An 11,982-nucleotide genomic window follows, 5' to 3' on the forward strand; every position below is an offset into this window, starting at 1 on the left:
GTTTCAATCACATTATTAAACAAAAAAATAGTTGTTATTAGCATTAAAAATGTTAAATTTAAAGATGAAATAACTAAGGTCATTTTATTTTAACCTTCTTTAAACAAGTTGAAACCCATCTTTCAAGTATTTTATGCTTCTAATAGGGTTGTTTATTTTCTTAAAATTTAATATTTTAAATCTAAAAATGATTTTTTCTTAACTTTTTTAACTTTTAGTTTGTTAACAAGTTTTAGTCTTAAAGTTTATTTTTAATTTAAAAGACAAAAGTTAAAATACAAATTATTGTCTAGATTTTGTATACAAGTTTTATAAATAAATCTATTACTTAGTTAACTTTCATTTATTTTCTTACTTTTCTTTTTATCGTTTGTTTTATTTGTTAAAGTTAATAACTAAGTTTTAAAAAAATCTTGTGAGTTCGTAATATATTTCAAAAGGTATCCATGGTGTAAAAATCGATTTTTTAAAGGTTTTTTCGCACAACATATCCATAGACCAAACATTTTAAGCGCTTTCTTTTTATTGTTCAATAAAGAATAATAATACTGAACTTTCAGTCAAGTTGTGTTAACATTTTTCATCAGCTTGCTTTAATTTTGATCGAGCTATTAAAGTTAGAAAAAGTCACTAAAGTGTTATTTTATGATACTTTTTATTTTTTCTAACTCTTTCCTTTTTTTTTCTTTTCACAACATTTTTGCTCATAGCTTGGTACGGTAATTATTTCTTTGCAAACTTTTTTGAAATATTCTTATTTTGAACCACACTAATCCTTTTTTTTATTAGAATAATTCTCTTAAGTTAAAATTTTTCACTTCATTTTGAACATTAAATTTTTCTTTACATATGTTGTTCTAGTCTGTCGCTTTATTCTTAGCACCTAAAAGTAAAACATTCTCATTTAACAACATCAGAGGTTTTTACTTGTTAAATTGAAATCAATAAATGGGTAAGAAACTATGCATCAAAAAAATGGATAAAGTATAAATTTTAACAATTTTTTTTAATACTTACTTAATGATAAAGATTAAAGACAAAAAAATCACAAGAACGGTTGAGACGTACCAGAAAGATTATAGAAACTTTAACAAGAAATATTATTATACTATTCATTAATCCAAAACTTTAATTTAAAACTCAAACTCTTTCAACCGAATTTCATAACTATTTTTTCTAATCACACTGTTTTCATCCTTTTAAAATATTTTTACGAATAACTTGCTTTCTTTCGTTAACTTTTGAAAAGTTCTTATCGCGACTCACACATCTTGTTTCTTTAACTTTTTTCGCACTCAAAAATCAAACTTTACCAGATAGCATCAAAGTCATTTTTTTTCATTAAAATAAAAAAACTTCAACTAAAACTTTTAATCACCAGATGGCGTCCGCGCAAATCTCCCTCATGATGCCGCCACAGATCGACTGCCTGAACATTCCGGTGGCGTTCGGAACCCGTTTGATTCCCAAGCTGGACGAGCAACTACACAGTGACAGTTTAAAGATCCGGCAGAAGGCGCTCTCGGTGCTGGCTGACAGAGTGCACGACCCGGAACACGCGTACAATGCTATTGAGTTAGGTCGGAAAGTTTATTAATTTATTTTATTGTTTAAAAGGTATAATTGTTAAGTACTTTTGCTCGCTTTTTTATGAGAACAGTCTTTTAGTCAAAATTTTCTTATTTAAACCAATGTATTTTTATCACATTCTTTATATTTTTAGAATACGTGTATTCTGCTATCAAGCTGGGTTAAAAAAAAAAGTATTTTGTGCTGTTTGTAACTTATCAAATAATAAAATAATACTTTAATGGATGTAAAACCTTTTTTTTTTTTGCTTTTAAGAATAGTCTTTCAGTACTGTCTTTTTACATGCCTTTAGTTTTGTTTAAAATCTGATAAATTCTAAGACTCAACTAAATAATTGTTTTTTTTTTTCTTTAGCTGGACTACTTGATTAAAAGTTCAAGAAGCTTACAAAAATATAACAAATAGATGATAACTATAAATGATTTATAATCAAATAGTTATAAATTCGTTTATATTAGGCATGTATTCGTTTAGCTAGACTAGCTGACCAACAATTAAAGTTTTTTATAAAAAAGTACAAATCAAATACCAGGAAGCCTTTAGTTTTCTTCAAAATCTGTTAAATTCTCAGACTCAACTAAATAGTTGGCTTTTTTTTCCTTAGCTAGACTATCTGATTAATAATTAAAAATTTTTAAAGAATTTCAACAAATAAATAACATATTGTAATTTCAATAACTATAAATGATTTATAAACAAAACTTGCAGGAAGCGTGTTGACGCTGAGCAGGCTATTGGGGGACGAAGACAAGTACGTGCGGTACAAATCTGCATGCATATTTGTCACCATCGCCTCACACGCCGTTGGAAGAAGCGAGATGATCAAGAAGAAGGTCGTCAAAACGCTTTCGAAGGTACTTCAAGTGAAAATGATTTAAAATTCTGTTTTGATGTTCTTTAGAAGAATATTTTTTTATATACTTCAGTAGCTAAATGTGTTTTACCTTAGTTAAAAATAACAACTATTGATTTACTTTAATTATTATAAACACTGATCAGTTCAAAAGTTTGAAGACGTATATTACTTATTATATTAGACTAACTTTTATTAACAAGAAGTGTCAGATGCAGTATTATTTCAGCTTTTCTACGACGAAGAAGACGCCGTCAGGTTCGCAGCAATCCAGGCTGTTTCCATGCTTTGCGAAACTTTCTACGGTTTTTTATTTTATTTAGTTGCATTATAACGTTTTATGTTTTTTTATTTGATGTCAGCTGATATGATCTAAAAAACTAAAACTTTAACTCTGTTTAGCGCTTCAAGTGTTTAAGTTACCAGACGAAATGTTTTATGTTAACAGTTTTTTGTTACTTCTTTTATGCATTAAGTTTTTAACTGATAGTTGTTTTGTTTTGAAAATTAGTTACGTTTTTTATACTAAATTTTTTTTGATAAGCACAGTTTTATAAATTCATAGCTTTTATCTCTACACCTAATCAAAACCCTTACTACTTTAAATAAAACTATACTTTTTACAATTGTAAACTTATTTTTTTGGTTTTAATTGTTTGACAGACTTTTATAATATCAAACCATACCTTTCGAACTCAAACATAGATAATTAAATTTCATATTATGCTTTTTTTTTCTTGTAAACGCTGGTTATAATAACATCGCTTTAGTCAATAACTAACTATTAATATTTTAAATGTAAATTATCATAAACGTCTAAAAAAACAGTGTATTTGTTATTTAATTTGTTTTGTTCATACAACTCAACTGGAAAAATCTAGAGCTTCGTTTGACGACTGTTTGTGCCCCGAACAAGCAAACAGACAATTTACTTCCTAATTTTTTGACGACCAACGACTAAAAATCAATTTGTAGGAGCGAAATCGGTGGTGGAGGAGAAGCTTGTCGGGATGCTGATCAAGAAGATGTCCGACGACCGCAAGGAGATTCAAGAGCTCATCCTCGGCACTCTCCACCTCTGCTTCAGGATCGACCCCGAGGAACCTTTGGATTGCGACATATTCTCCTACATCAAGGTGCTTTTTTATAAACGCCACTCTTTTTACTAAAAATTCTGTTATCGGTTTTTTTTTTAATCGTACCTCTAATCCTATTTGTGCTTTTTTTTTTCTTTTTATAGATTTTAAAATTTAAAAGCCCTGGTTTGCGACATATTTTCTTACCTAAAAGTAATTTTAATTGTATATGGTTGTTTAAAAACTACTCATAAATAAAAAAATATTTTTAACAATAGTTTTTACCGTATTCGCCTCAATTACGTGTTATGATTTTTTTGACCTTATTATACTATAAAAGTTTTTTCTAAAGTTATTTACACTTTTAATTTTTTGTATGTGTTTTCTATGCATAGAAGTTTAGCTGAACTGAGCTCTAATATTCTAGCTTAAGTCAAGTTAGTTGAAGAATTATCATAGTTTTTATAATGTAGCATAACAGTTTTAGTAAAATGTTATAATGATAATGTTAATAATAATATATTTTCTTTTGTTATTTTATGTATATCAATATCCTAACAAGAAGTACTTAATCAACTTTAAGAAAAATACACCAAAAGCTATTTATAAAAGCTAATTTTCAACTAAAAATAGTATAACAAAACCTATTTAGACTCTTTTACACACTTAAACATTGAAGTAATTAAAGCAGTTTTTGTAGACTTGACCAAAGTAAGACAATATTTCAAAAAGTATAAAATATAATTTTAGGTTTTAATCTTTCTTATATGTGCTTATAGTTGTATTTCTGTTGCCAAACACCAGTCAATATTTTATACATACCAAAATGTTTGAGGAACACTAAAAATTCATTTTTATCTATATTCATTGTTTAAAAAAATAATCTATACAAAAGTACTAAATTCAGTTGGGTCGACAGCCTACTATAAGAAACAAAAATAATCTAAAAGATAAAATTATTCAGACTGCGTTGTAATTTTGTAAACTTTATTTAAGACTTTCGACTTTCTTCACCAAAAACATATAAAAGAATTGTTAGTGAAGTTAGTTTACAATTGAAATAAAACATTACCATATACAGAAATGTTTTTTCTTTGGTTGCTTTGCACGGAGTTTCAAACAAAATTAAGTTGCAGGACGTATATTTTTGCATTACAATCTGACTCGTAAGGTGTATTTTTTTACCTTCAAATTGCAAGCTTTAACTGAGCAAACCAGTTTTTCAAATTTTCAATCAGTAATTTCATAAACTTTATTTTTAAAAGTTTAAGCTGTATACCTAAACTAGCAAGGTTTGTATAATCTTTTATTTTTTTGTTATAAGCAGTTTCTGAGTTTACTCTAAGAAAAAATGAAAGTTTAATATCGGCGCTAATATTTTATATTTATTTAAAAAGAATCAAAACATTCTAATACAACCGTAAATGAAATTTTGCACAAAAACCCTGGCTAACTTTATAAAAGCTTAAGAGACTACGATTTAAGCTATATACAATTAAATAAAGAATATTTATAAAAATATTAACGTAAAATTAGCAGGGTTGCAAAATCAAAAACTATTTTTTACGAGCAGTTTTTCAGTTTATTTTATAGCACACTAAAGAAAAACTTCTGTTTGGAAGAATTAAATAAATTATATTAACTTTCAAAAAAACAGAAAAATGTTTAAACCAAAACCACTTAGTCATGACAATATATGCTTTTTTAGAAACTGCTTAACGGATTTAGAATGAATTTAGTTTACCTTATTGCGAATAAAGGTCTGATTTTGATTTTGAATTTTTATCATAGATTTTATATAGCAAGTAGAGCTTCTTAGGCAACTAGGATATAAACTTGTATAGAAGCAAATTTTTCTCACATTTTAAAGCATAAGTCGCAAGTAACAACACGCTGAAACTACTGAACAACAACGAAAATTTATAAGTTTTTACCAGCTAATAATTTCTCAGTATAAATAGAAAAAAAATGCACCAAAACCACTTAGTCTTGATCATATGCATATATAACAACTGAGCCTCATACAGAAGCTTGTTACTAAATTTTTAAGAATAGAAAATTCTCAATAGATGCAAAATCAAATTTTGTACAGAACATTCTTAACACGACAATTAAACACAGAAACTGCTGAGCGGAAGCGAACAGTCGCGAACTTGCAAGCAGGCTGCTGATTTGCTAGCCGACGTGTGCACCTGTCCGCGCGGCAAGCGAGAAGCGGTCGACGACGGCGAGATCGTGCCGCGATTGGTCGAGCTCGTTGGAGCGTGCAACGGGGAGGTGGTGGCCAGCGTGACGAACGCAATGTGCATGATCGCCATCACCACCGAAGGTTGGTTAATTGAAATGTTCATCCGGGGCTCAGGAAATAACCGTTTAAAGTTATTAGTGGTAGTCAGTGTTAATTTTGATATAGGTTGTTCAACTTCAAAACTAACCAGTCTTGTTCGCAATCTGCATTTACTAGGTTAATTTTAGTGTACAAGGTTCGTTTTTTTGTTTTCAGTTTAAGCACTTAACCGGACATTATCATAAGTTGTTGAAAAGCAGTTTGAAAAAAAAATTAATTAGCAAAGACACTTCGTAAAGTTTTAGTTTATAGCGAACACAGAATTTAAAACAGCTATAAGGCTTGAACCTATACAGATTTATGTAAAACTTTTGGGCTGAAGTGTAAAAATTTAGTTAGTCGGAAGTAAAGCTTTCAAAGTGTTACTAATTTCACAAAAAGTTGTTGTAATTGATATTAAGTTTAATCAGAATAATAAATATGTAATCCATAACAAATATTGCTACATAATTCTCCTGAGAAGTAGACAAAAATATACTGCGAAGTTATTGTATTGTTAAGGTAGATTTTTTAAATCAAAACTGTATTATTTTACATAAAAAAATTTCAAATTAAGTTTTTAGTGGATTTTGTCAAAAGTTTCTATTTTTTATTCTAAAAATGTCAAATTTCAGGTTTTTTAACGACCATGTAACTAACTTATGTGCACAAGAATTTCTCTTTACTTATCTAAGGAGTACAATTTTTTATAGCTATAAGAACCACTGACTTAAGCTAATGTTCATATTCACCTTACACTTAATTCTAGTGGCATTTATTAATTGATAAAATTGTACTTTCTCCATTTAGGATTTGAAGTTTTCTTGTATAAGATAAGTTTAACTTCAAAAAGTTTTTGAGAACAATTTCAAGCGTTTATCATCTACAATAACAAATAAAATGCACTTTTGTTAAGGACTTTAAAACCAAGTAAGTTGTACAGCATTTAAGTAGATCATTAAAATAAATAAGATACCAAAGGCCTTCTGAACGCTTTTAAAAGGCTTAATCTTATTTTAAGACACTTGAAAATTGTAAAAAACAATAACTTTAAATGTAACAAAAAAATTGGCCAAGTACTAAAAGAAAAAAAAGTAAAATTCAGTGCTTTTAACAAAACTTTAACTTTATTCATTTTATTTCGTATTGTGGCAATTATTCGACGAAAATCTAGAGAAGTGGGAACCCTGTAGACCAGAAATGTCTAACCTGTGGCCCTTTTATTACTTAGAATAGGCTCTTTATCAACTTAATAATTGAAAATTCACTATGCAATTTTTAAAGTATATACAGTGCTGCATTAGTATGAATAACCTCATATACCATCTGCCTGTGTTCTTTATTGTAACTTATAACCAAAATAAACAACTACATTAACTCCCCTTGAAACATTTAAACTTTATATAAAACTCCTAAATGTACATATATTTAAAAAGCCCGTTTATAACTACCACCTATATTATATTGCAATTACAGACATTAAACATGAAAAAACACCATAGTACAAACAAGATTTTAAAAGCCGGAAGTAAAACTAAAAACAGTTTATAAGCAAAACTAACTGAAAATTCTACTTATAAACAATTTAAAACTGACGCATTTATTAAGGGGCCATAACAGCGTTATGAACATAAAATTAAATAAAAGCTCATTTTAAGGGCGAAAACAATTAAAATCCTATTGGAAAATTTGAACTAAAAAGACTTACAGGCAAATAGGCATCCATCAAACATGGTATTATATTACTGTTATAAACATTAAACAAAATCACTATACTGGTTATAAAACATTAAAAATTTCCTCACAACAAATACACATACCATAAACAATAATTTACAGGCCATTACTCGTTTACAAACACGGGGCCATACAAGGGGCGTAGCGTGGGGAGGGACACTGGCGCATGCGTGCCACCCAAAAAAAGAATGTAATATCTTTATCCTTTATTTTTTCTGCTTAATTTGCCTTTTTTCAACTATGTTTATCTAGTATTCGAAAAGTTTAACGAAATTTTGTATATCAATTAGTGACAAGTTAGGAAAGTACATGTTATTACTCAATATACTGATTCGGTGCGTAATTGCAAATGCGCACCGATGTTGATGAAAAACTCTATAAGGAAAAATTTTATAAGTTCATTAACTTCATAATAATTTAGACTCAAAAAGTACGCAATTAATATAGCGCACCGCCTTAGTATAACCTTATGGAAGATTATTTTTCTACAAAAAGTTTACAAAAATACGTCACGCTTAAAGAAAAATTAAACAATTTTTTTTTTATGCTACATTGTTAAGACTACTGCTAGTTTTCTGAACTTTATTTTTGTAAACATACAAGATAAGCGTGTCGGCCTATGAGAAATAAACTTTGTTTGTGATTTTTATTTTAAACAAATACATTCAAATGAATTATATTTAAAAAGTATACTTTTAACTATTTTACAAAGTTGTAATAAACTGTAATAACAGTTATAAAGTTGGTCTATTTTAACTTCTGTGTAACTTTATTAAAATTATGTGGAATGAGGTGTTGTTATCACTGTTGTATTATATATTAAAGAGATTGATATTTTTTTGTAAATAAAACAGATACTTTCGTTTTATTGAATATATTAATTTTTAAAGATATTAAGTTTACTATAAGTAATAAAAACAATTTTTATTTAGTAAGTTTACATTTTTGCAAGTATAAGTAATTCTAATGAAATTTATACTTTTATTTAATTGTTTAATTTTGTGATATATAAATATTTTTTTAAACAGTTAACGAACTTATTTTACTTAATAAATTTATTTCAATTATATTACTTATAAAAAGTTTTTTTATAGCTAATTACAAAAGTTTTAATTTAAAGGATTTTTTGAAAAAAATAATTTGCGCACCCCCTTACCAAAATACCACGCTACGCCACTGGGCCATACTGATGCTGTAAACATAAATTATAAAAAAAATCTACCGATGGGCGAAAATATTTAAAATTTTTAATTGAAAAATTATATTTGAATAAAAACTTAATACATAATTAATAAAGCGTTCATCAATAATGAATCCATACCGGCGTTGATTAAAAATATTTATTTCAAATTAAGCACAGAGACATAGTGGTATATAATATTGTCAGAACCAGAAGTTGAACAAAAATTATTAAGTTAAAATAATAGTCTATATTTAAAAACAATCACATTCTAATCGCGCAGGCAAGTACGCGTTCATCAAGCACGGTGCCATACCAGTTTTGATCTCGACCACCGAGTCCCGTTTCGCCGACGTCAAGTTGTACGCCACCAAGTGTTTGACGTTGTTGGCCGAGGCACCGGAGGGTAGGTGCGTGATGAAGCGTAACGGTTTCGCGGCAAAATGGGAGGAGCAGGCGAGGCCGAACTTGCTGTGCCTGGACAATTTGCAGAACAAGAGGGCAAAGCACATTTGCAGCAAGGTGGTGTACAGGCGGGTGTGAAGTTGATCGTGATAAAAGCGCGGGAAATGAGATGAATGTATCTATATTAGCTTGTTAGAAATAAAATTGCATCGACTGTAATAAATAATGTTCTAATTATGATAAACTCATAAAGTTTTGATGTTGCTTCTGTCGTGCTTGCCAGGAATGAATTGCACTTGTAGTTGTTCACTCAAGCGTTTTTTTGTTTCATTTTAATATTATAAAACACTAAGCTTAGTGTTCTACTAATTTACGTTAGGATAAAATAGTAAAATTAAAATTGCTCATTCAAGCAACTCTGGTTTTAGCAAAATAATTAAGCGTTCATTTAATGTAATAATTTTTATCATACTGTGTTTTAGTTCACAAAGAAATTTTGCAATTCAAAGTCATAAAAATAAAAGTCAGTTTATATTTATGTTTTTATTTTATATTAAATTTCATAACAACTGCGAAACGTCCTAGAGAAATCAACTTTTACTAAATGAAAACAAAACTGCTTCTGTTTAAATGCTCGGTTCCGGCTTGTAGTCGAACTGAACACCAATGAACGCTTCGCTCACAACGATCCCAACTCCGAAGAAAAACAAATTTCTCACCAGTTTCCTGTGTTTAAAAAACTATGTGGTAATAATTTTTATTAATTCAAAAGACTTGATATTAAAAAATTTAACAACGCTAAAGTTTCAAAACTATGATTTTGTTCTAGATAAGAAATAGGTTATGATTTAAATAAAAATTTAAATTAATTTTTTTTAAGCTTTACCAAGTAGTTAGACATAACCTATTGTATTGTGCTGAACTTAGTTTGACGATAACTTTAGTGTTAATTAATAAAAAACTAATTGTTATCTTTATATAAATCATAACATTTTTCATATACTTAGAAAGTTTACCTAATAGTTAGAAAAAAATATTTGTCAAAATTAAGCATTATTATATTATTATATATATATCCCAAATATTTCACTTGCTCACTTATTATCTAAATTTTAAACTTTTACTAAGTGAAATCTTACATATTTTTAGAAATATTTTATTACAAAGCTACAACAAGAAAAATTAGAGCTTGAATTTAAAGCAGGCCAATTTTTTTTTCACAAGGCACCCTTTTAGAGAACAAAAAAAGCTATGGCCCCCTCTATGATTTTATTCAAAAACTACTATTCAATAAGCCTATAACCTTTTTTCTATTCTTTTTACTCTTCATCATCAACTCTAAAATATCTAAAGTTTTAAGATATGGCCTTGTGGCTCCCCCTTTTACAGCTTATGGCCCCTAAACATTTCAAAAAATTTCCCATTATATCAGTAAAAGTTTCAAAACTACCCTTATATACAATCTAAAACTTTTTTTTGCTTTTCATCATCAACTCCAGAATAACTAGTGTAAGTTTTAAATGATGGCTTCATGGCCCCCTAAATTTCTCAAATGGCCCCTAAGTTGTTTACTTGAAAAAAAAAAATATTTTAGAAAGCTACTACTTTAAGTATGATAACAGTTTATTCAAAATAACTTATTATATTTCATTAAAAAAAATTAATACTTTTTTTATCTTTGAAATGTTTAATCATTTGTACTGATCAACCCTGACATTTTGCCAAAATTGCCTTAATAAAATTACTTTTAATTACTAAAACTTAACTTTTTTTAGAAAAACGTTCACAGTTAAACAATCTAGTTCAAAGAAGACTGATTTTAAAAATCACAAATTTTCAAGAATTTAAACTGACAAAAAATTATATTTATCCAATACTACAAAAAACACAGATTTTATCTGATGCGGATGAACCTGGACTTAAAAGTTAGTAATGTAAAAGAAAAATAGTATAATCAGTTTGGATACTTTTTCATTATTTTTTTCTGTAAGCATATAAAGTAGGCTAATATGTTAAAATAAAACTAAAAAAGGTCTTTTAAAAATACTGCAATGAACTAAAGCAGGGTTTAATAAAGTGAGCCATATGACACCCTTGGGGACAAGTAAAGCAGCCATAGGGGGGAGGGGTTAAGGCCATAATTTAAAAATTACACAGGAGATTCTGGAGTTGATTATCAACAGCATAAAAATAAGGTCTTTGGCTTAAAGTAGCTGTTTGAAAAATGTTATTGAAGGGGGCCATTGCTTTTTTTTAATTTAATGAAAGGGGCCGTAAAAAAAAATGTACAGGAAAGCCTGAACTAAATCATGCTAAAAAGTATTTTAGTTAATTAAAAACTAACTGTTTAACTGGGGTGTTGTAGATATCCTTGACAAACTTGACAATCGAGTTGTCTTTGTGTGGGTGGGTGGGCAGGTCTCCTGAGCGGTTCATGTTTAAAGTGTTTTATTTATCTATAAGCTGTGAAATTTTTAAACATTTCTTTTAATAATGTTTTCAAGTATGAAACAGATGCTATCAAGTTGCACATCGGATTAATGTACAGCTTTTCAAAAAAAAAAATTAAGAAATTTAAACAAAAACAGTTATTCAATTATAAAAAATTAAACAAACTTGACTTGTACACTAAACTTTGTAAACTTGTAACTGAACTAAAAAATTGTACACTAAATTTGACTTATATTCTAGAATATTAAAGTGATGTAAACTACTAAATAAACAAGGAAAACCAAACATTAAAACAATTTACATAAATTAGGTAAACTGTTCCTTACTTGTGATATTAAAAAAAGGTTTTATAGATAAAAAAAGT

The 11,982-nt window shown here is 28.2% G+C and overlaps 1 protein-coding gene and 1 long non-coding RNA gene across 2 annotated transcripts; one reads left to right on the top strand and one right to left on the bottom strand.

Moving 5' to 3' along the window:
- The first annotated feature begins 1,408 nt into the window (after nt 1–1,408).
- LOC145836706 (radial spoke head 14 homolog) lies at nt 1,409–9,305 on the top strand. The gene is made up of 6 exons (XM_082944488.1): nt 1,409–1,580; nt 2,299–2,444; nt 2,673–2,748; nt 3,419–3,579; nt 5,641–5,848; nt 9,046–9,305. Exons 1-6 carry the CDS (start codon nt 1,409–1,411, stop codon nt 9,303–9,305), a joined length of 1,023 nt encoding a protein of 340 aa, XP_082800614.1.
- A 401-nt stretch (nt 9,306–9,706) lies between these two features.
- On the bottom strand, nt 9,707–11,632 carry LOC145837248 (uncharacterized). The gene is made up of 2 exons (XR_014369934.1): nt 11,512–11,632; nt 9,707–9,893 (listed from the first exon to the last, which is right to left on the bottom strand). It is a non-coding gene; the product is annotated as an uncharacterized LOC145837248 (long non-coding RNA).
- Between the last annotated feature and the right edge of the window lie 350 nt (nt 11,633–11,982).

This window comes from Thalia democratica, chromosome 5 (genome assembly GCF_965202585.1).
Source record: "Thalia democratica chromosome 5, ktThaDemo2.hap1.1, whole genome shotgun sequence".
In the NCBI taxonomy this organism is placed as follows: Eukaryota; Metazoa; Chordata; class Thaliacea; order Salpida; family Salpidae; genus Thalia; species Thalia democratica.

Bases quoted from the DNA above. Each gene is read 5' to 3' on its own strand.
- LOC145836706 (XM_082944488.1), top strand. From the start codon at position 1,409: ATGCCGCCACAGATCGACTGCCTGAACATTCCGGTGGCGTTCGGAACC. The intron at 2,749-3,418 runs GTTTTTTATTTT...ATCAATTTGTAG, and splicing joins GCTTTGCGAAACTTTCTACG to GAGCGAAATCGGTGGTGGAG. The intron at 5,849-9,045 runs GTTGGTTAATTG...CTAATCGCGCAG, and splicing joins GATCGCCATCACCACCGAAG to GCAAGTACGCGTTCATCAAG.